The sequence below is a fragment of the Eurosta solidaginis genome, chromosome 4, assembly GCF_040869045.1.
Source record: "Eurosta solidaginis isolate ZX-2024a chromosome 4, ASM4086904v1, whole genome shotgun sequence".
Lineage (NCBI taxonomy): Eukaryota > Metazoa > Arthropoda > Insecta > Diptera > Tephritidae > Eurosta > Eurosta solidaginis.
Genome location: NC_090322.1, coordinates 180995061 through 181020389, shown reverse-complemented (window position 1 = coordinate 181020389; position 25329 = coordinate 180995061). Strand labels below are relative to the sequence as shown.

The window sequence follows — 25329 nt, the reverse complement described above, 5'->3', positions numbered from 1 at the left end:
ACGTGATCGATCTGATTGCGAGTATTTCGATCAGGAGACAGCCATGTAGCTTGATGTATCTTTTTATGCATGAACCTCGTGCTTGATATGACCATGTTTCGAACACCGACAAAGTCAATCAGCCTCAGTCCGTTAGGAGAAGTTTCATTGTGTAGGCTGAACTTTCCGACTGTAGGGCCAAAAACACCTTCTTTGCCCACCCTGGCGTTAAAGTCGCCAAGCACGACTTTTATATCATGACGGGGGCAGCGCTCGTATGTGCGTTCTAATTGTTCATAAAAAGTGTCTTTCACCTCATCGTCTTTCTCCTCTGTCGGCGCATGGGCGCAGATGAATGATATATTAAAAAATTTTGCTTTTATTCGAATAGCGGCGAGACGCTCGTCCACAGGCGTGAACGCCAGCACTTGGCGACAAAGTCTCTCTCCCACCACGAATCCGACGCCGAAACTGCGCTTATTCGCATGGGCACTCCAATATATGTCACAATTTTTGATCTTCTTTCTTCCTTGCTTCGTCCAACGCATTTCTTGGATGGCGGTGATGTCAGATTTTGCTTTGACGAGGACATCAACCAGCCGGGCATCTGCACCAATCCCATTCAGGGAGCGGACGTTCCAGGTGCATGCCCTCAATTCATTGTCCTTCAAACGTTTGCCATGGTCGTCATCAATAGAGAGTGTATTTATCCGAGGCTTGTTGTTATATTTCATTGGAGTATGGTTTTACGTGGCGGGTCCCAAGCCCAGCGCACAACCCGCTCAGCGGGGGTGAAAATATTACTTGGCACGTTTATATAGCGAGCCGCTTGCTCCAAGACAGACGCCCGCTTGCAGCCGCACCTAGAGGTGTACAGACGCTGCCGATGAAATCTCCCCCGGCTAGCCCTTAAACCGATTATGTCAGAGTGGCCTAGCCAGGTTGTCGCCTTCTCACATTAGCTCACCGCTAAACGGGTGTTTAGCAGCTACCCAGAGGATACTTGGCCGCAAGCGACCGGCAGTAGTGAGCTGCTTGAACCGCATGCAAAAGAATCGCTCTGGCCATTCCCAGGTGAATGGCGGTCAGAAGCTTTCCCCACTTTCGTGGACTTCTACACACGGCCCCACCCTGCTGTCATCGAGCAAAGAGTCAGTGCATATGCACCTTGGCAACCACGCTACTGTTGGCAGCCATAATTTCGAAATAGTAAAAGACTTCGTTTATTTGGGAACCAGCATCAACACTAGCAACAACATCAGCACTGAAATCCAGCGAAGAATCAATCTGGACTAGGTAGGCAATTGAAAAGTAAAGTCCTCTCTCGGCGAACGAAAATCATACTCTACAAGTCACTTATCGTACCCGTCCTGCTATATGGGGCAGAAGCATGGACCATGACAACAGCAGATGAAGCGGCTTTGGGAGTGTTCGAGAGAAAAGTTCTTCGAAAGATTTATGGACCTCTACGCGTTGGCGATGGCGAGTACCGAAGAAGATTTAATGATGAGCTGTACGAGCTATACGCAGACATCAACATAGTCCAGCGAATTAAAACGCAGCGGCTGCGCTGGCTAGGCCATGTTATGCGAATGAAAGATGATGCTCCGGCCAAGAAATTGTTTCTATCGGAACCCGCCTATGGAAGCAGAGGTAGAGGGCGGTCCCCACTCCGTTGGAAGGACCAGGTGGAAAACGATTTAAACTCCCTTGGTGTGACCAATTGGTGCCGGTTGGCGGAGCGAAGGAGCGACTGGCGCGCCTTGTTGGACGGCCATAACCGTTTAGACGGTTAAGCGCCAATTAAGTAAGTAAGTAAGTAAGTAAATTGATATTACTACACATGTATATACCTAATTAACCCATTATGTGACGCAGAAACGAGAAACAAACAAGCAAGTTTCCGAGACGGCTGTTCGCGAAAGGTCTGCCACCTAGGAGAAATAGGCGAACGAGGCAATTGCGAATAAAAAAGCAGCGCAAGCTGAGGAACAATGAGTCAGTTTGAATTTAACACACTATAAGTGAAGTACGCGAGTAATTGGATTGTGAAGTACTACTACCAAATTAGTGTTGCCAATAGAGAACATTTTCCTGTACTATATATTTGAGTTATTTATTCGACAGTTCAGCGATTCGAACGATAACAGAAGGTGCAAAATAGTAAAGAACACCTAAAATTGTTTAAAAATATATAATAGATATTTGTAAGTTTTATCTAAACACAACTGTATTTGTACATAAATTTTGTGAGATTTAAGGTAATTACTCGTGTGACTATATCACATTCATGAGTAATACTTGGTTAACATTATAACAAGATCTGTGAATGTTATTGTTACGAATTTATGCTATTTCGTTGTAAAATTTTGTATTTGCCCTTAAAATGAACGTAGTACTCACTTTGATAGTGTAAGATATGTATGTAACAATATCTATATCGAATGATTATATGTTTCTTGCAAATATAAATTTTTTTGATTGTGTAAAAGCTATAATTGCACTACTTTCTCTTTAATTTTTTATTTTTATGCGTAGCGCACTTTTTCATGCCTATAGAGGTGAAAAGAAATTATTTCTTCAACAGTGGGAAAGGAAGTTTATTATGTAGCAAGTTTAATTGGCTACTAGTTAAAAGCAATCAAATCTATTAATTAAACCTATTAACGTTAATGCTGTAAAGACGATAAGGTATCACATTTTTGCACAGAGGGTCTATTTAAAGTTGACGGTTTATGATTTGAAGCCATAGGCAAAACTCCAAAAGCTGACATGAAAAAATTTAAAGAGATTTATTTAATAATTTGGGAAAATTGCAAACAACGCGACATCAGGACGGACAATGCGACAGCTGTTTCGATAGCTTTAAGAAGCAAAAAGAATAAAATATGCAGGAAGGCAATTGGGATAAAGTATACAACAACTAAGGCATGACGTGGCTGAAAGCGTTTGAAACACTTCAACCATCGTAGGAGTGCGGGTTCAAATCCCACTCCCGTCGGAAAAGGCTTTGAAGAGATTTACAAGGTATAATCCCAAATTATTAAATAAATTTTAAATTGCTTCAAATAAATGTTTTCATAAATTTAAAAGCAATAGGGGCAACCCCCGCTTAAAAGTTACGGAAACTTTGTTTAGAATTAGCAGTCTTCGCTGGTGGTAGACATGGCACTGTATAGGTTGGTTAGAAACAAAGAGAAAGCTTTAGATACAAGGAGTACGCCTCAAGTCTTACTAAACATTTCCGAGGCTTTGAATAGTGTTCGAAACGAACGCAGCTCAACGAATAATCCTTCAAATTCAAGGCGTATGCCTACGCGTGAGAACCTTACGGACCGGGTAGTTCCACTTCACTTAACCTGGGACAAAGAAACTATTAAACACTAAAATTCTTTAAAAAAAAGTATTTCAAAACAGGGCAGCCCCAGAGGTGAGCTGTCATAAATTTTTTACTCGTGATGTCATAGCGTCTTAAAGATAACAGTAAATCATAGCGACAGCTTGGAAGCGAGCGAGCGCGCTTGCATAACAGTCTATATAGTAGTTTAGTCCAACATCTAGTGGTGGTTTGGTTGGGTGGTAGCTGCCCTGGTAGGGGAAGCTTACTTGGACAGCATGAAGGTCCGTTGTGATACCACATAAAATAACGGTGGCATGCGGCCACCGTGGTGTGATGGTAGCCTGCTCCGCCTACCACACCGTATGCCCTGGGTTCACACCCCGGGCAAAGCAATATCAAAATTTTAGAAATAAGGTTTTTCAATTAGAAGAAAATTTTTCTAAGCGGGGTCGCCCATCGGCAGTGTTTGGCAAGCGCTCCGAGTGTATTTCTGCCATGAGAAACTCTCAGTGAAAACTCATCTGCCTTGCAGATGCCGTTCGGAGTCGGCATAAAACATGTAGGTCCCGTCCGGCCAATTTGTAGGGAAAATCAAGAGGAGCACGACGCAAATTGGAAGAGAAGCTCGGCCTTAGATCTCTTCGGAGGTTATCGCGCCTTACATTTATTTTTATTTAGCTATAGCTACGTAGAGAATCGTTGCCGCGCAACGATATAGTTTCTAATGAGATCGATCTCAACCTTGGACAAATCCTCCGGAGATCTAAGTGACTCGCGACCGAAATACATTCGCTTGTTCCGGCAAAAGCTGGGCAATCAAGCATAAAGTGACTCGATGACCCCGCCTCATCATCATCAATGCAGCTGCAGCAGGATGAGGTTTTGCAATATATTGAGACGTACTGCATGGATTCCCATTGAACAGTGCTCTGTCAAAATCCCAATGACTATCGGCAGACCTCCTGCTATCCACTATCGGCCAGAAGGATCTTGCTATCTTGCAAGAGGTGGTGTCGCTTGCTAAGTTGAATCGAAGCCTATCTATGCAGGAGCAGAGCACAGATGGTCAGCGGAATTGCTGGTTAGTTGCAGCACAAAACACAGGCTCATTGGTTCATATTATCATTTGGACGAGAAACAGATGCTACCCCAGTCAGTCGCTGTGGGCGATTTCTCCCAAGCTGTCGCTGAGATTTTAAGTGATCTTGAAGGCACTAATATTAGAGAGACTGTAACTCGAAACACAGTACCTAAATCACTGGAAACTGTCGGCAAGGCAGTGCAAAAGAAAAAATTTAGAATTTTTTTGAGGTCGCGTAGGGTCGGAGTGGCGATCTATTGGTGAATATGGCACCTGTTTGTGTTTTTATAGTGGCAGGAAATTGTACCACGATGATAGTGGCTGTTGTGAATCAAAGCTGTGAAAATTTATCTCACCTGGTCACTAATTGGCCAAAAATGTGTAATCAGTGGCATGCTTTATGTTACCCACATCCTATTCCTACTTAGATAGAGGAAGACATCCCTCAAGACGTGCACCACGACTCATGGCGAAAAAGGCCCTATGAGTTGTAGTCGTTCATTTCCATGCATAGTATAGGTCATAGTATAAAAAAGAAGGTAGTTCCACTCAAAATTTTTTGACGTATTTGGGGGAGTTTTGAAGTTTCACAATGTTTGTTGTTTTGCTAAAAGCGTTGCCATACCTTTTCTGTTTAAGGAGAAATGGGTTTTCGGGATCGAAATTTCCTTCAGGATGAAAACGCAAAGAAAATAGTAATATGCTTTATGACGATTTATGTACTTGCATATCTATTGAGAATCAGCAAAAAATGCAATTTTATTGAAAAATAGTGGATGACTCATACATTGGTTAATGACTCATATCTTTATGGCAGCTTGACCCCTAGACACAAAAAAAAAAATACACGGAAAATCCTGTTGTTCTGGCATGGCCCTATTATCATGCCTCTACAGTGGATATTTCTCAAGGCATGTTGAGTGTGATGGTAGCGTGCTCCGCCTAACACACCGTATGGCCTGGGTTCACACCCAGGGCAAGCAACATCAAAATTTTAGAAATAAAGTTTTTCAATTAGAACAAAATTTTTCTAAGCGGGGTCGCCCCTCGGCAGTGTTTGGCAAGCGCTCCGGGTGTATTTCTGCCATGAAAAGCTCTCAGTGGAAACTCATCTGCCTTGCAGATGCCGTTCGGAGTCGGCATAAAAACATGTAGGTCCCGCCCGGCCAATTTGTAGGGAAAATCAAGAGGAGAACGACGCAAATTGGAAGAGAAGCTCGGCCTTAGATCTCTTCGGAGGTTATCGCGCCTTACATTTTTTTTTTTTGTATGTTGCGAAAAAGTGTACCTCCAAAGTCTGCAGTGAGTGAGAGGTGTTTAATTTGTTATGAAATCCATCAAAATTAGAAAAATTCGTACAATTGTCATCGGCCCCGCAAAAGTCAAGTGGCTAACATCACACTAAATGGAACTATCTCCATTTTTTGTATCATGGCATAGGTTTACAAGTATGATATGCGTGAGAAGGAAACAATTCCTTTCTCTTTCTAACACACTGCCGTTTGACACTTCGGTCAGTGCCAAACTATTGTGGAACTCAGTGGAACCTGCGTGGAGTATGCGTTTGACACTGAACGAAGTGTCAAAATTACCGGGGTTGCTGCCTTGGAAAGCGACGCAGGGAGACAAAAAAAAAGCGGAATATCAGATATGTGTTGCTGTGATGGTACATTTTTTTGAACGAATTTAGTACGAAAATGTAGTGCACCTACATATATGGGTCCTACAGAAAATTATACAAAAGTCTTGAATTGGGGTATCTGAAGACGCGTAGTTATTCCAGCATTAAGAATACAAACACGAGTGCTAAGTTTTTCTACCCGTTCAAAAGTTCTCCGCGAAAAACAGTTTGAAACTGAGGTCGACTGCAATAACCCGTCCAAAAATTTGGAAAGAGAAATGAAAAGACGCGTTTTGTCCTGTTATCAATAGTCCAAAGGCGAAAAAGTATTCGAATTATTGGAAGCGAGGCAAAACGCGTCTATTAATACCTCCCCCGACGGTTTTGGTCGTGTTTTAGCAATCGTCGCCTGTAATAAGGTATTACATATTGTTAATTAAACTTATACAAAACATATGGAATTTAAAGAGAGGTGTAATTGAGTGCTCGTTTGAAAGTAAATAAGGATATTTCTTTGTAATTTTACAATACAATTTTTACGTAGTTTTCGTTAGCAGCTACTACACTTTTCTTAGACCTAAGAAGAACAACAGTGCCAAATAGCATCCAGAAAAAAAAAACGAACAAGAACAAGCATTTTATCAGGTGAGCGTGGCTGTGTATGTGCGTGTTGCTACATATTCTACATGTAGAAATTTACAATGATTTCAATGTGATATTTCAGCATAAACAACTATTTAGAATGTTAAAAAAACTCGCACAGTTCTGACAGTTGCTGGAAAGTTCCAGTGGAATATTAGTTTAGGTACATAAAATTTAGGAGATGTCGTACCCAGCCTTAGAATGGAACGTTACATTTAAAATATGCAAAACGATAGATGACGAAAAGTGATACTATAACACGACCTTGAAATAAAAACATGTATAATAGTAGACTTACTAAGTAATAGATACTATGTAAACTAATTAAAAAAAAAAACATGTTCGTGCTAATTACCTGGGCAAAGTTTAGAAAATTATTTATTTTTCCTATATATTTAGCGATCGTTTGCTAACTATGAACATTGTACTATATCTATTCAATTTAACTAGCTATTGTAGACAATTTTTAGAACTTAGTACATACTTTTATTATTATCATATATGTATGTAAATAAATTATTATCGCACTCACCTTCTTTGGTAATAGCTTCCGTATCGCATTCATCATTACTATCATCTTTGGGCTCGAATTCGACCTGCGAAGTAACAACATCATAAAAATTAACACGTGTCACGTGACGTACAAAATCAGTAGTATTTGTGTTAGTATTATTATTATTGTTGTTGTTGTAGTCATAGTAGTAGCTATTGTCTGGTGGCGATTGTTGAATATAAGCTGAATATGGAAATTGAGGAAGCGAATGATATGCGGGCTCTGACACGATGTTATGACTCCAATGACGATTTGTTGTATTGGGTTCTTGGGATGGAGGAATAGACCAACGTGTCTGGGGTGCTGTTGTTGTAGCAGTTGTATGTCTTCTCGAGCGTCTATGCGTTGCATCGTCGTATGATATATTTGAGGTATACGTTGCGCCCATTCTAGGTGGTTTTGGCAATGGATTCGTACACAAGTGATGAGAGTAGGAAAAAGACAGCTGTTGCTGCTGCTGCTGATCTCCATTAAACCAGCAGTTGTAATAGCAGCTGCTTGGTGTTTGACTATTCGGCAAGGGCGGCAAACGTGCGGGTGGTGGCGATTTAGAGCTTGATGAATCTGGCGCAACGATAACGCGCGGCACACCCGTTGATTTTTTGCGAGTTTTTTCCGTGACAGCGATTTCTGTAGGTAGCGTTGGACTGGGTGGCAGTGGAGGTGAGACAATAACTCTCGGTGGATATTGTTTGCCAAATATGGCTGTGTCTTGGTCTTTGTAAACACGGCCTTCATGTTTTGTGCTCGCAACGTTCGAGGTACGCTGTTCACGTTCACTGATATTTCTACTGCTTTTCTCACTAAGCAAATGACTAGAATTTTGTGTTGTTGTATTGAAGGGTTTAGTTTGTCGTTGGTTTCTGCCATGTTGTGCATGCGTGCGTTGTTGATGACAATGACGCTTACGCTGCTGATCGTACTCGTGTGGTGTAAGCTGTTGCTGATTTTTATGATGATGGTGGTGTTGTTGGTGCTGATGTTGTTGTTGATGTGCCTTTGCCGCTGTTGCCGGTGGTTGAGGTGGTTGATAGTGCTGATATGTTGCTTCGTTTGGCAGTGGTATTGTTTTGTTATCAGTATAGATGGTGGGTATAACGGTATCACCAGTTGATGTGGTCGATACAGTGCTGCTATCGGGTGATCCTGCATCACAGCCATTTGTTGTTGTTGTTGTTGCGTATGGTTCTTGTGGTGTTGTTGGTGGCGGCGGCGATAGTAGTAGAATCACCACCATTCGATCATTTGTAAAACATTAATTTATTCTCTCACAAATTACGAACATTTAAGTAGATGTTTTTAAATTTGATTTGTCTTGATTTGTGGTTGTTTATGAATATACTCTTTTTTTCTTTTCATGATTTCTGAGCGTCTTTTATAAAGTTATATTTTTAAATTTTTACTTAATATATTTTAAGACCATATTTTCATAATTTTTGTATTTTATGAAACTGAAAATAATGCTCACATGTAGATATGTACCGATGAGCTGTCAAATAAGGACAGTTTCCATTGCCAATCAAAATCAAGTTTGAAAAAAATTCAGCAGCATTAAATCTTAAAATCGTTTAAACGAATTCTGAGCTGAGATTGCATTTAATGGTTGAAAAGAGAAGCAATTCAGTTGACCAAGGATTAAACCGATATCCAAAAACAAAAATGAGGGTTTTTAGGGACCGATTTTCGATAATTTCTGGAATAATCGGTTATAATTTTGGAATTATTACGGGACTTGTCGTAGTTATGTTGGGATCATTCCGGGACTATTTTGAGATCAGTTCGTTGCTGTTTTAGATAATATTTCGAGATCGATTTGGGAATTTGTTAGGCGATATGTCATCGAAAAACTATTCGATTTTTATCAAAAAAGTGCTGATTTGTTATCAAAAAATAAGCAAACAGGTAACTCATGGCTGTTGACCCACTACTTCGTCTAAGGCCGTAAGCAGCTGCGTATCAAATCATTGAGATATCACTGTACTAGAAACAATACATTTTATCTCAGCTGAGCAGAGCTCACAGAGTACCCCGTAACGGCATAAACTAATCGAGATAGATATAGACTTCTATATATCAAAATGATCTGGGCGAAAAAGAAATTCATTTAGCCATGTCCGTCCGTCCGGCTGTCTGTCCGTAAACACGATAACTTGAGGAAATTTTGAGGTATCTTAATGAAATTGGATATGTAAATTCCAAGGCACTCATATCAAATCGCTATTTAAAATGAACGAAATCGGACATAGCCACGCCCACTTTTTCGATATCGAAAATTTCGAAAAATTAAAAAGTGCGATAATACATTACCAAAGATACATTACAGCGATGAAACTTGATAGGTGGGTTGACCTTTTGCCGCGGAGTATACAATTAGTAATAGAATACAATATTAGTAAAATTTTGGACAATGGGCGCGGCCCCGCCCACTTTTAAAAGAAGGTAATTTCAAAGTTTTGCATGCCGTAATTTGGCAGTGGTTGGAGATATCATGATGAAATTTAGCAGGAACGTATCTCCTGTTAATATATGTATGTGTGCTAAATAAAAATTTGCAAAATGGGATAACGAACACGCCCATTATAAAAAAAATCGATGTATCTTTACTAAACTTAGTTCACGTACTTATCTGAACTTACTTTATCTTGGTATTAAAAATGGCCGAAATCCGACTATGACCACGCCCACTTTTCGATTTCGAAAATTTCGAAAAATGGAAAAAAATTCCATAATTCTATACCAAATACGAAAAAAGGGATGAAACATGGAGATTGTATTGATTTTTTGACGCAAAATATAACTTTAGAAAAAACTTTGTAAAATGGGTGTGACACCTACCATATTAAGTAGAAGAAAATTAAAAAGTTCTGCAGGGCGAAATCAAAAGCCCTTGGAATTATGGCAGGAATACTGTTCGTGGTATTACATATATAATTAAATTAGCGGTACCCGCCGGATGATGTTCTGGGTCACCCTGGTCCACATTTTGGTCGATATCTCGAAAATGCCTTCACATATACTTCTAAGGGCCACCCCTTTTAAAACCCTGGTGCTGATGTAAGTAAGCACAATAAGAAGAAGCGATGAAGAAGGCATAAAGAAGGGAAGGGAAATAAAGAACACAATATAAATTAAATCGCCATACAAATGTCTGTATTTAGCATAAAACATCACCTGGTACGAATGCAATACAAAAAGCAACAACACAAACAAAGCAATTATTATCACAAATGTAATAGTTCTTGTTCTTGTTCGCACATTTTAATATAAGTATGCGCATATGTATTAGTTGTCATTTCCATATTTATACTTTTTTGTGACGACTTCTTATCTTTGCTCATATTTTAGTACATATTTATGATGTAACTCAACAGAACCGTTAAATATATTTGCAGTTTCAAATAACACAAACGACTGTAACATTTCAAAGTGTAGAATTACAATCTAACTTTGTACATTAGAGTGCGTAACCTTCTTTTATAACATAACGATAATCCGTAACTGCATAAACTAATCGAGATATCAAAATGATCTGGGCGAAAAAAGAAATTCATTTAGCCATGTCCGTCCGTCCGTCTGTCTGTCCGTGAACACGACAACTTCAGTAAATTTTGAGATATCTTGATGAAATTTGGTATGTGGGTTTCTGGGCACTCATCTCAGATCGCTATTTAAAATGAACGAAATTAGATTATAACCACGCCCACTTTTTAGACATCGAAAATTTCGAAAAACTGAAAAAGTGCGATAACTCATTACCGAAGACAGATAAGCGATGAAACTTGGTAGGTGGGTTGACCTTATGACGCAGAATAGAAAACTAGTAAACTTTTGGACGATAGGCGTGGCACCGCCCACTTTTTAAAGAAGGTAATTTAAAAGATTTGCAAGCTGTAATTTGGCAGTCGTTGAAGATATCATGATTAAATTTGGCAGGAACGTTACTCCTATTACTATATGCGTTCTGAATAAAAATTAGCAAAATCGGATGACGAACACGCCCACTTTAAAAAAAATATTAGGAGTCAAATTTTAACAAAAAACTGAATATTTTTATAGTATATAAGTAAATTATGTCAACATTCAACTCCAGTAATGATATGGTGCAAAAAATACAACAATAAAATAAGATTTAAAAATGGGCGTGGCTCCGCCCTTTTTCATTTAATTTGTTTACAATACTTTTAGTGCCATAAGTCGAACAAAAATTTACCAATCCTTGTGAAATTTGGTAAGGGCATACATAGCTTCTTTGACGACAACCGCTACTTTCTTTTATAACATTTTTTTCTCGTTTTTTCATGGTACATAGTTATAAATATTTATATACTTCCTAACACCCTGTTTTAAGAAAGAATATGATTAAAAAATATTTTTTAATACACTTACGTTTACTTCAACTGTATGTTACTCTTTTATACAAAAGAAAAAATGTTACGTATACGCACCGGTACCGGTGGTTTGGATATGCTTGCAATCAATTGATTTATTTTTATACTCAGTTGAGCAGAGCTCACAGAGTATATTAAGTTTGATTGGATAACGATAAGTTTGAAAGGAATCGAGATAGATATAGACTTCCATATATCAAAATAATCAGGATCGAAAAAAAATTTGATTGAGCCATGTCCGTCCGCCCATCCGTCCGTCCGTCCGTCCGTCCGTTAACACCATAACTTGAGTAAATTTTGAGGTATCTTGATGAAATTTGGTATGCATGTTCCTGGGCACTCATCTCAGATCGCTATTTAAAATGAACGATATCGGACTATAACCACGCCCACTTTTTCGATATCGAAAATTTCGAAAAATGGAAAAAGTGCGATAAGTCATTACCAAAGATGGATAAAGCGATGAAACTTGGTAGGTGAGTTGAAATTATGAAGCAGAATAGAAAATTGGTAAAATTTTGGACAATGGGCGTGGCACCGCTCACTTTTTAAAGAAGGTAATTTAGAAGTTTTGCAAGCTGTAATTTGGCAGTCGTTGAAGATATCATGATGAAATGTGGCAGGAATGTTACCCCTATTACTATATGTATGCTTAACAAAAATTAGCAAAATCGGAGAGCGACCACGCCTACTTAAAAAAAATTTTTTTAAAGTCAAATTTAAAAAAAAAAAAAGTTAATATCTTTACAGTATATAAGTAAATTATGTCAACATTCAACTCCAGTAATGATAGTGCAACGCTTCCCAAGGCAGTCTGTTCTATGTACCGGAGCGACTGGGGATTTTTCCCGACCAAGGACTGTCATTCCAGTGTGACCCCATCTAATTTGTTTCGTCCCTCCCACAAATTGTCATCCTCCCAGCAGCTCCTTGCAGCAGGACTGCTCCATATTCTCTTACTCCGGGAAGGCATCGAATCCAATCCGGGTCCGTCTCCTGACCCCGGTCCTGAGAAATGGTTTTGCTGCATCTGCCGGAAAAGAATCTTTTTAGGACGGTCATACTCTGTTCAGTGTGTCTCGTGCAAAGGATGGTTGCATCGGACAGGTTGTTCTGGGCTTGATCCCAAAACCCGACGTCCACGTAACTTTTATAAATCTTTTGTGGCTCCTTGCTGTTCACGCCCAAGGGCGTCCCGTAGTCTACGTCTAAGCGCCCCCACTACCTTCCAGCAGCCCCGCTGCTCAGCAAGCCACAACAAGTACCCGCTGCTGCTCGCGCCCCACGGCGCCAACAACTCAAACAGCTGCAACCACTCATAACTACAATCTTCGTAGTAGAGTCGGATGCAATGCTGAAGAACAGCCCCTGCCCCGTCTTCTCCCCCCTCTTTTCCGGCAGCAATCGTGTAGGTCAGGGAAACAGGCTCTTAGTCCCTACCTCCGTTTGCACCGTTTGCCAGCACAGAATATATATGTTTGCGACATCCGCCCAATGCAGCTCCTGCCTTGGGTGGTGCCACTTCCCTAGATGTTCTGGTCTCCGCGACGGCAATCCCCCGACGGGTTTCATCGCGCCATGTTGCCAGGTCGCAAACCCAAATCATCCGGGTACCCCAATGCTTGCCCAAGGACGCCCAGTCCTAGGGCCACAACAGCAATTGCGTCCTGGCCTTCCCCAACCCAGGCGTAGTCACCCGTCACTTACCCCCAGAGTGGCGACGTCTCCCCTTATGCACTTCAGAAATCTGCAGTTAAACTGTAATGGACTAACTGGGAAGATTACGGAGATAGTCGATTTCATGAAGCGGCACAACATCCGCATTGCTGCGATTCAAGAGACTAAACTCACAGCAAGATCTGCATTGCAGACTTGCTCTAGGTATAACGTCCACAGGAAAGACCGCGAGAGCGGAAATGGAGGCGGTCTCGCGTTTATCATACACCACTCTGTGCAATATTATATATTTGATCCTGGCATCGACCGCAGGGACAATGTCTTAGAACGTCAAGGCCTATCTGTCCGGTCAGGCGATGCAAACCTAGAAATCATCAACATCTACATCCCTCCTGCCACCTGTTGCCCCAGTGGATACCGCCCTAATATCAGGGCCTTACTCACTGGCAACAATCGCATTATCTTAGGCGATTTCAATGCCCATCATGATCTATGGCATTCAAACTTGCGGGCGGACAGTAGGGGTGAGATGTTGGCGGATCAAATAGAAGAAACGACGTTCTGCACAATAAACGGAGACGCCCCCACACGTATGGTAGGAAGCTGTCACAGCTCGCCAGATATCTCAATCGTGAGCGCAGAACTCGTAAACTGCGTCAACTGGCAGCCGATGGTAACATTGGCATCCGACCACCTGCCCATACTTATTTCGCTTGAGCGTACCGCCGACTTCATCGTCACTGAAAAACGCACTTTCATAAACTTCAAAAAAGGAAAGTGGGAAGAATATAAATCCTTTACAGACAGCCGCCTAGCTGCCCTCCCTATCCCGACTGATGCCCGCCAAGGGGAGTGTGCCTTCCGTAAGGTCATTAAATCCGCCTCGGCACATTTCATTCCCGCCGGGAGAATTCCCGAAATCCGGCCCACTTCCCGGCGGAGGCCGGAAACTTAGCGAGAGAACGTGACCTTATAAGACAGCTTGATCCAGGCGACCCCCAAATAAGGGATATAAACCAACGCATCAGATTGCTTGTGGATGATCACAAGCGGGCGAAATGGGAGGAGCACCTAAGATGTTGTAACCTCTCTACCGGTGTGGGTAACCTTTTTGGTCCCTATCGAATCCGACTAAGCACAAAGACAAAGTTTCCATCGCCTTTGGCGACAAAGTGCTGTCGGACGCGCAAAAATGCGCGAGCGCTTTCTGCCGACAATATATAATGCATCCTACGGTCGACAAAGATAGACGGAGAGCAAACAGACGCGCACATAAACACAAATTCAGCGCGTCACCAATCACCATCACCGCTAAAGAGATTGAGGACGCCATTGGTCGTGCTAAACCATCCAAAGCAGTGGGCCCAGACGGCATAGCCATGCCGATGCTTAAAAACCTAGGGGAAGAGGTTTCAAATATTTAGCGCATGTCTTCAAAATGTTTCTCCACCTTTGTCATACCTGAGAGATGGAAAATAGCTAAGGTGGTCCCGCTACTAAAGCCTGGGAAACCAGCTAACATAGGTGAGTCGTATCGTCCGATATCTCTCCTATCGCCAGTGGCAAAGACGCTTGAAGCCATTTTGCTCCCTTATTTCCAAGCAAATTTGCAGCTAGCCCCTCATCAGCATGGCTTCAGAAAACTCCATAGCACTACCACCGCGCTAAATGCCATTAGCACCCAGATAAATTGCGGTTTATATTAATACCCCCACCATAGAACAGTACTCGTAGCGCTAGACCTATCAAAAGCTTTTGATACGGTCAACCTTGGCTCGTTACTGCAGGACCTGGAAGGGTCTACCCTTCCCCCATGTCTTAAAAGGTGGACCGCAAATTATCTGGGTGGTCGGCAGGCATCGGTGCAATTTAGAAACGAAACATCAAAACCAAGGAGAATTAAACAGGGGTTGCCACAGGGTGGTGTCCTATCCCCACTTTTGTTTAATTTCTACATATCTAAGCTACCTTCACCACCGGAAGGAGTCACAATCGTTTCCTACGCCGATGACTGCACAATAATGGCCACAGGCCCAGGCCCAAAGATCGATGCGCTATGCAATAAAATAAACTGCTATCTCCCTGATCTCTCCAGTTTTTTCGCCTCGCGAAACCTGGCATTATCACCGACTAAATCTTCCGCGACCTTATTTACAACATGGACGCCCCAAATGTCGACCATTTTGAACATCCACGTCGATGGCACTACGCTACCGACTGTCCTACACCCCAAAATGTTGGGTGTGACGTTTGATCAGGATCTACATTTTGGTGAGCACGCAGCCACAATTGTTCCGAGAATTCAGAGCCGTAACAAAATCCTCAAATCCCTCGCTGGCAGTACTTGGGGAAAAGATAAAGAAACGCTCATGACTACATACAAAGCAATTAGCCAGCCGATTACGTGCTACGCGTCACCCATATGGTCGCCAAGCCTAAAAATCACCCACTGGAAGAAACTACAGGCCTGCCAAAATACTGCTCTCAGAATCGCCACGGGCTGTCTTCTTATGTCCCCAGAACACCATCTGCATAATGAGGCGAGAATACTCCCCATCAGGGAGAGAAATGAGATGCTGACCAAACAGTTCCTGTTGAATACCCAGAAACCTGGGCATCCCAACAGACATCTGATTGATGAACCAGCACCGCCTAGGGGCTTAAGGAGTCATCTCCGTAAGCATTTTGAGGAAATACGGCCCCTGAGAACCCAGCCGTATGAAGTGGAAAAATACAAGCAGGTCCTTGGTGAACTCCATAAACAGGCGTCGGACCTTTATGCCGGGAATTGCCCGGTGAATCCAGTACTTAACGAAAATTATCCAAAACTTGCGGAAGAGGAACGCATACTCCCCAGGGAAACGCGTGTCACTCTTGCTCAACTTCGTTCTGGATACTGTAACAGGTTAAACTCTTACCTATCCAGAATCAACCCCGACATACAAAATATATGCCCCGCTTGCAATGTGTCCCCACATGACACCAACCATCTCATCAATTGTAATGTGGAACCAATTTGTGATCGGTCGCGGCTATTAGGTGGGCGAGCATTGCTACAACAACAACAACAACATAGTGCAACAAAATACAAAAATAAAAGAAAATTTGAAAATGGGCGTGGCTCCACCCTTTGTCATTTAATTTGTCTAGGATACTTTTAATGCCATAAGTCGAACAAAAATTTACCAATCCTTGTGAAATTTGGTAGCGCTTAGATTCTAGGACGATAACTGTTTTCTGTGAAAAAGGGCGAAATCGGTTGAAGCCACGCCCACAGTCGACCGTCTGTCCTTCCGCTCGGCCGTTAATACGATAACTTGACCAAAAATCGACATATTTTTACTAAACTTAGTTCTCGTACTTATCTGAACTCACTTTATCTTGGTATTAAAAATGGGCGAAATCCGACTATGACCCCGCACACTTTTTCGATATCGAAAATTTCGAAAAATGAAAAAAATGCCATAATTCTATACCAAATACGAAAAGAGGGATGAAACATGGTTATTGGATTGGTTTATTGACGCAAAATCTAACTTTAGAAAAAAACTTTGTAAAATGGGTGTGACACCTACCATATTAAGTAGAAGAAAATGAAAAAGTTCTGCAGGGCGAGATCAAAAGCCGTTGGAATCTTGGCAGGAATACTGTTCGTGGTATTACATATATAAATAAATTAGCGGTACCCGACAGATGATGTTCTAGGTCACCCTGGTCCACATTTTGGTCAATATCTCGAAAACGCCTTCACATATGCAACTAACGACTCCCTTTTAAAACCCTAATTAATATCCTTAATTTGATACCCATATCGTACAAACAAATTCTAGAGTCATCCCTGGTCCACCTTTATGGCGATATCCCTAAATGGCGTCCACCTATAGAACTATGGCCCACTCTCTCTTAAAAGACTCTTTAATACCTTCCATTTGATACACATGTCATACAAACACATTCCAGGGTTACCCTAGGTTCATTTTCCTACATGGTGATTTTCCCTTATTTTGTCTCCTTAGCTCTCAACTGAGTATGTAATGTTCGGTTACCCCCCAACTTAGCCTTCCTTACTTGTTAATAAAACGTTTCAACTTTTTGGCGGCTTCCGAAATACATTGCAATCAACTTCTGAGATTACGATTGAATGACTCTTATTTTTTAAGTCACCAACTAAAATATTTGAAACAAAATCGGTTAAAATAGACTCTAAGCATTATAGGCTCCCGCTTATAGTGGTAAAAAAATTGCACTTTTCCCATTGCAAGAAGAAAGAAATAAGAGTGTGGGAATTATTCGAATTCACTCATGTTGAAATTCGTGTCTCCAACAGCAAATGTCTTTGGTAGTAATACAATGCTCATTTCTTAAACGAACTTACACAGGATATGGAATCAGTGCAAGGGATGTGAGTGATACTTCATGCTTTGATTAGCGTCTTATCCAGGCAAAGAAAAATCCCAGAGAAATCGATGCATTATTTTTTTTATTCTGAACATATGGTCAGTTTGTCGCGGTCGCATAACCGGAATACACATTTTCTTCGTCATCATAGCTCTGGATCTTTTTGGGTTAAACCAATGATATTTGATATATGAGTCACATAAGTCGGGATCTAGCAATTTAGGAGAAAGGAACTGTGTGTCTATTTGACCTAGACTATAAAGCGTGATAACTCTGGGTACAAATCTTATGATATTTGACATTCTGATCACATAAGTCAATTATGGAGAAATGAGCAGTGGCACCCGTCACTTTTTGGGTTTATATGATATTTTTATACCAATCTTAGGGATCATTTTCAGATAGTTTTTGGAATTACTTATGTCAAGGTAATTTCGGGGCTACTTCATGATTCACTCAGTACTTCTTCAGGATCATTTAGGAATTAATTTCGGAAACTTTTTGGAGCAGTTTCTTGGTTTTTTTCGGAATAGCATCGCAGCCATTTTGCGACTATTTCGTGATATCTTCAGAACTAATTTTCGGCCATTTCCGGATTGTTTTCAGATTATTTTCGGACTTATTTTGAGCCTGTTTCAGACTAATATCGAAAAAATTTCGTGGCTGTTCTCAAAATAATTTAACGAGTGGATATTCGGACTGGGTATCAAAATCACTTTGGTAATATTTTTTGGTAATGTGTGGAGAATTACATGGTAATTTCCGGAATATATTACTATTTTGGGATAATTTAAGGACTGTCCCCGGTTCTTTTTGGATTTTTTTTTTCTGATTATTTTGGGCTCATTGCGGAACAACCCGCGATCTTATAAATCAGTAGGCCGATATAACAACAAAAATTGGAACAATCTTTGAACTATTTTGGGTATATTTTACTTTTTCACATTTATGTTCCAAAATTAACTCCTCGCAATAATTTTACGTTTCATTTACTCCGAAGGGAAGATTAAAAAGGAGCACGACGCAAATTGGAACAGAGCTAGGCGTAAATCTTCTCGGAGGTAAATCGCGCCAAGTATTTCTTTATTTTTTTGGGCTAGCTATTTTTATAGTTGAGCAGAGCTCACAGAGTATATTAATTTTGTTCGCATAACGGTAATCCGTAACTGCATAAACTAATCGAGATATCAAAATGATTTGGGCGAAAAAAGAAATTCATTTAGCCATGTCCGTCCGTCCGTCTGTCTGTCCGTGAACACGACAACTTCAGTAAATTTTGAGATATCTTGATGAAATTTGGTATGTGGGTTTCTGGGCACTCATCTCAGATCGCTATTTAAAATGAACGAAATTAGATTATAACCACGCCCACTTTTTAGACATCGAAAATTTCGAAAAACCGAAAAAGTGCGATAACTCATTACCGAAGACAGATAAGGCGATGAAACTTGGTAGGTGGGTTGACCTTATGACGCAGAATAGAAAAGTAGTAAAATTTTGGACGATAGGCGTGGCACCACCCACTTTTAAAAGAAGGTAATTTAAAAGATTTGCAAGCTGTAATTTGGCAGTCGTTGAAGATATCATGATGAAATTTGGCAGGAACGTTACTCCTATTACTATATGTGTTCTGAATAAAAATTAGCAAAATCGGATGACGCCCACTTTAAAAAAAAAATATTAGGAGTCAAATTTTAACAAAAAACTGAATATTTTTACAGTATATAAGTAAATTATGTCAACATTCAACTCCAGTAATGATATGGTGCAAAAAATACAACAATAAAATAAGATTTCAAAATGGGCGTGGCTCCGCCCTTTTTAATTTAATTTGTTTACAATACTTTTAGTGCCATAAGTCGAACAAAAATTTACCAATCCTTGTGAAATTTGGTAAGGGCATAGCTTCTATGACGATAACCGGTTTCTGTGAAAAGGGCGAAATCGGTTGCAGCCACGCCCAGTTTCCTTTTTCTCGGCCGTTGACACGATAACTTGGGCAAAAATCGATATATCTTTACTAAACTTATTTCACGTATTTATCTGAACTCACTTTATCTTGGTATGAAAAATGGGCGAAATCCGGCTATGACCACGCCCACTTTTTCGATATCGAAAACTTCGAAAAATGAAAAATATGCCATAATTCTATACCAAATACGAAAAGGGGAATGAAACATGGTGATTGGATTGGTCTTTTGACGCAAAATATAACTTTAGAAAAAACTTTGGGAAATGGGTGTGCCACCTTCCATATTAAGTAGAAGAAAATGAAAAAGTTCTGCAGGGCGAAATCAAAAGCCGTTGGAATCATGGCAGGAATACTGTTCGTGGCATTACATATATAAATAAATTAGCGGTACCCGACGGATGATATTCTGGGTCACCCTGGTCCACATTTTGGACGATATCTCGAAAACGCCTCCCTTTTAAAACCCTCATTAATTCCTTTAATTTGATACCCATATCGTACAAACACATTCTAGGGTCACCCCTGGTCCACCTTTATGCCGATATCTTGAAAAGGCGTCCACCTGTAGAACTAAGGCACACTCCCTTTTAAAATACTCTTTATACCTTTCATTTGATACCCATGTCATATAAACACATTTCAGGGTTACCCTAGGTTAATTTTCCTACATGGTGATTTTCCCTTATTTGACAAAGGATGACGGAAAATCGTTCCAAAAAAACGTCACCCTTGGTCTACAATTTGGTCGATATTTTCCAAACGTATTTGACTGGCGGCCACCGTGGTGTGATGGTAGCGTGCTCCGCCTGCCACACCGTATGCCCTGGGTTCACACCCCGGGCAAAGCAACATCAAAATTTTAGAAATAAGGTTTTTCAATTAGAAGAAACATTTTCTAAGCGGAGTCGCCCCTCGGCAGTGTTTGGCAAGCGCTCCGGGTGTATTTCTGCCATGAAAAGCTCTCAGTGAAAACTCATCTGCCTTGCAGATGCCGTTCGGAGTCGGCATAAAACATGTAGGTCCTGTCCGGCCAATTTGTAGGGAAAATCAAGAGGAGCACGACGTAAATTGGAAGGGAAGCTCGCCCTTAGATCTCTTCGGAGGTTATCGCGCATTACATTTATTTTTATTTTTTTATTTGATATGAAATTAAAAACCACTTATGTACCATCTACGAAACGCTACCAAACCAACGCAGCTAAGCTCTCAGCTGAGTCTGTAATGTTCGGTGACACCCGAACTTAGCCTTCTGAGTTCGGTAGCATGAGGCGTAAGTGAAAACATTCTCATAGTTTAAATATGTATTTGGCATTTGTAGTGGTGCCGTTTTTAAATAAATATTTTTGCGTTATGCTCAACTTTTTTTCAATTTGTTTATGGACCTGCACTGCTTCCTTAGAAGACCTGCCGATACATAGCTAAATTTTTGCACTTGGAATTATAGTTTGGCCGTAAAAGGGGAGCGAAAATTTCAACTTGCCTATTTATATTATAGATATACATAAATAAAACTATTTTTAAGTTTTATTTTTATTTTCGTAATCAAAATTAAATTTTACCTATTACCTTTTACTTTTATCATGAAAGTGGAAAATTATTTATTAAATTTTAGCAGGCACCCTAATGTGCAAGCTAGGTAGCAGAGTAATGGAAAGGAAAACAACACCTTCAAATGTTCTCAAGAGTTTGCGAAGATTTAAAAGAAAATGTATTTTGTATTTTCGTTTTTGCACTGAATTCTAATTACTTATAATTTATGCATTTCTAATATCCAGTTTTCTGATTGCTCACACATACATACGCTTAAACGTGCACCAAAGAGTACATATTTGCAAGTCTAAAAAAGCTAGACGCAAAGTTGTAGACAAAAGCTTCTTGGTTTATATTAAATTTTTTTTTTTTTTTTAATTTTTACAATGCATTATTATGCAAATTTACTCCCGCAATCGTATTCACACAAGCAATTTATATTTGTGAAGAAAAAAATAATTATCAAAAACAACAACAATCATATAAGCAATTAAGTCACTTGTTTGAATATTGCATGCAATTTTTTCTTTTTTCTGCTAAGTAATTATTGTTGTTGTTGTTGGCGTTTTCACGGCAGAGGACTTAATGCTTCTTCCATTGTTGCTGTTGTTCTATTGCTAGCTTTTGTTGTGACTAAAATTTATGTTTTTGTTGTTGCTATTATTATGCGTTTCTGTAGCGCATCAATTTCCTTGAGATTTCCCAATTGAATGGCGGCACAACGCCGCTCACGTACTGGCACATAGACGGTACTATTTTTTTTAATACATACATAAGAAAGAGGAAAAATATCTACAAAAAATTTGCGAATGAATAATGTGGAAACAATTGAGAAAATCGAAATTTGAGTGCAACCAAACATTATATACCCAGTTGTGGACTTTTGTAATTGCTCACATAAAGGATTTTTATTTATTTATTCATTCAAAAGCTAAAATTATAATATAGCTATAAAGCCATAACAGCAAGGGCCTTAGGCTACTCACATAAAGGATATTTGAGAAAATTTCAAGTAAATGTATTTCTTGAATAAAATTCGATAGGGGCTAATTAACCAACTACCATTTGATTTTGCAGGATCACTTCCGGATATGTTGTTGTTATTGTTGCAGCGTTAAGGACACTCCCCAAAAGTTTTGGGAAGTGTTACCGATGCAGATGCGGTAAGTTCCGGCAACAAGCACCATTCTGGCCCGTCAATCTCGGAAATGATTTAGTAAGACCACATGAAACCTTCTAGGCCATCTCGCCCTCCCACTTCCTAGATTCATGAGAAAATTGGACTCGCCAAAGCTCCGTCTGGTAAAGAAACAGGATTCGCCACTGGTAGATGCGGTTGACAATTGGGTTGGAGAAGCTATAAATTGCGCTGGTAACCCCTTAAGAGGGTTGCGCTACACAACCTCTTGAATCAATTTGGTATTTTAGTCGCCTATTTTATTCTAAGGGCCATCATCCGCTGAGGATCACTTCCGGATATTATAACCTCTAGCAACTCAGTGTCCTTGCAGGATATAACATTGGAAGCGCAGATTCGTACTCGGCGTCCACACCATATCCACCCGTGGCGCAAATTCATTTAGGGGTATTCTCTATTCGTTCGCTGCTTTTAATTAGATATTTCTAACTTTAGGAGAACGAAAAATAACACTGAAGATGGCGCAGTGTGGAAGCCAGTTTGTCTCCAAACAAAGTTTGGCAAGGGATGACGGGAAATCGTTCTAATAAAAATCATCTTTAAGAGCTGTGGTCACAATAAACTATAATAGTTAAGTAAAGTTATGGTCGTTAGTTCAGCTTGAAAGATGGTCCGATTAGATGTCACTGGCAAACCTCTGATCAAGGCTTGTACCTCATTGAGATTAACATTTGGTTTGTATAGGCTATATATTGCCTATCGCAATTCATTTAATCCATTTAAACGTGAGTATTATTAAAACCATTTAAGTATCGGCGGGGACAAATTTAATATCACTTTATCCCGTCGTGATCTCGAAGAAACTCAGCGCGTTATATACTAGCTTAACATAAGTTTGTCTTTCTTTGCTGTAAGATCTATTCACATATGGATACCAGCTTCCAGCTTCTGCATGTCAGAATTGCATACCTTCTAACGGATGCACCTCGGGGGATCTTTGCATATTATGTAACTTCACAAAGTCCACCTGCCACGGAAACTGCTCCAGTAGTAGCGAATTGCTAGAAATTGCTAGAGGGAATACTATCCTACCCCGAAGGCTTTAAAAAGAAAAAAATAGGAGCTCGTCAGATTGCGTCTTCTTTTAAACATTCATTCGCTTCCACTTCTAATATTTCGCAACCATATAAAGGCAAGCTGGCCCTGAGCTACTACTGTACATAGCTTCAGCAAAGTATAGTTTTATAGAGGACTAGCATACCCGACAGGCTTTGTCCTGGCCGAAAACTGGTATGCTTGCTTCACTCTGTATCTCATTCCCTTTTGCTTATTTTCTATTTTTGTCTTTCGTGTCTATCCCTTATTGCATATATCTATCTTCTTACTTCGCACCCCCATTCGTACCCACACTCCCACTTCCAATTCCACTCCCAGCCCCCAGTTTTATTATGATGGATTCCCGGACATCAGGGACATGAGGGTAATGAACATGCTGATAACCTAGCAAACAAGGGTGCCATGGCCGCATTCTATGGTCCAGAGCCCTTTTGTGGACTCACAAAAGCACACAACAGGGAAACTATAAGTAACTGGGAAAGAAAACAATTCAGACGTCACTGAATTGATTGCCCAGGGCAAAGATAGGCCAAACTGTTTATATTTCCAGCAACGAAATTATCAGCCATACTCATTAATCTAAGCACGGAGGACCTAAGAACTCTCCTCGAAAAACCGAAAAAGTGCGATAATTCATTACCAAAGACGAATAAAGTGATGAAACTTGGTAGGTGAGTTGAACATATGACGCAGAATAGAAAATTAGTAAAATTTTGGACAATGGGCGTGGCACCGCCCACTTTTAAAAGGTAATTTAAAACTTTTGCAAGCTGTAATTTGGCAGTCGTTGAAGATATCATGATGAAATTTGGCAGGAACGTTACTCCTATTACTATATGTATGCTTAATAAAAATTAGCAAAATCGGAGAACGACCACGCCCACTTTTAAAATTTTTTTTTTTTTTTAAGTCAAATTTTAACAAAAATTTTTATATATTTACAGTATATAAGTAACTTATGTCAACATTCAACTCCAGTAATGATATGGTGCAACAAAATGCAAAAATAAAAGAAAATTTCAAAATGGGCGTGGCTCCGCCCTTTTTGATTTAATTTGTCTAGGATACTTTTAATGCCATAAGTCGAACAAAAATTTACCAATCCTTGTGAAATTTGGGAGGGGCTTAGATTCTGGGACTTATAGCAACTTATTTCTGTGAAAAAGGGCGAAATCGGTTGAAGCTACGTCCAGTTTTTATACACAGTCGACCATCTGTCCTTCCGCTCGGCGATAACTTGAGCAAAAATCGATATATCTTTACTAAACTCAGTTCACGTACTTATCTGAACTCATTGTTGGTATAAAAAATGGCCGAAATCGGACTATGACCACGCCCACTTTTTCGATATCGAAAATTACGAAAAACGAAAAAAATGCCATAATTCTATACCAAATACGAAAAAAGGGATGAAACATGGTATTTGGATTAGTTTATTGACGCAAAATATAACTTTAGAAAAAAACTTTGTAAAATGGGTGTGACACCTACCATATTAAGTAGAAGAAAATGAAAATGTTCTGCTGGGCGAAAACAAAACCTTTGAAATCTTGGCAGGAATACTGTTCGTGGTATTATATATATAAATAAATTAGCGGTATCCAACAGATGATGTTCTGGGTCACCCTGGTCCACATATTGGTCGATATCTGGACAACGCCTTCACATATACAACTACCACCACTCCCTTTTAAAAGCCTCATTAATACCTTTAATTTGATACCCATATCGTACAAACACATTCTAGAGTCACCCCTGGTCCACCTTTATGGCGATATCTCGAAAAGGCGTCCACCTATAGGACTAAGCCCCACGCCCTTTTAAAATACTTATTAACACCTTTCATTTGATACCCATATCGTACAAACACATTCTAGAGCCACCCCTGGTCCAC

The 25329-nt window shown here is 40.1% G+C and overlaps 2 protein-coding genes across 9 annotated transcripts in view; both read right to left on the bottom strand.

The window, feature by feature from the left end:
• The window catches only part of chas (chascon), a 231091-nt gene that overhangs the window by 103592 nt on the left and 102170 nt on the right, over window positions 1–25329 (bottom strand). For all 8 annotated transcript variants that reach the window (XM_067784048.1, XM_067784047.1, XM_067784046.1 and 5 more), the window contains exon 3: window positions 7196–7259. In XM_067784048.1, the coding sequence (XP_067640149.1) occupies window positions 7196–7259 (64 nt within the window). The remainder of the gene's footprint in view (window positions 1–7195; window positions 7260–25329) is intronic.
• LOC137250730 (uncharacterized) overlaps window positions 7266–25329 on the bottom strand; it is a gene marked incomplete at its 3' end in the record, with an annotated part of 62277 nt that continues 44213 nt past the window's right edge. Inside the window, exon 2 of the mRNA XM_067784057.1 lies at window positions 7266–8667. Within this exon, the coding sequence (XP_067640158.1) occupies window positions 7266–8453 (1188 nt within the window). The remainder of the gene's footprint in view (window positions 8668–25329) is intronic.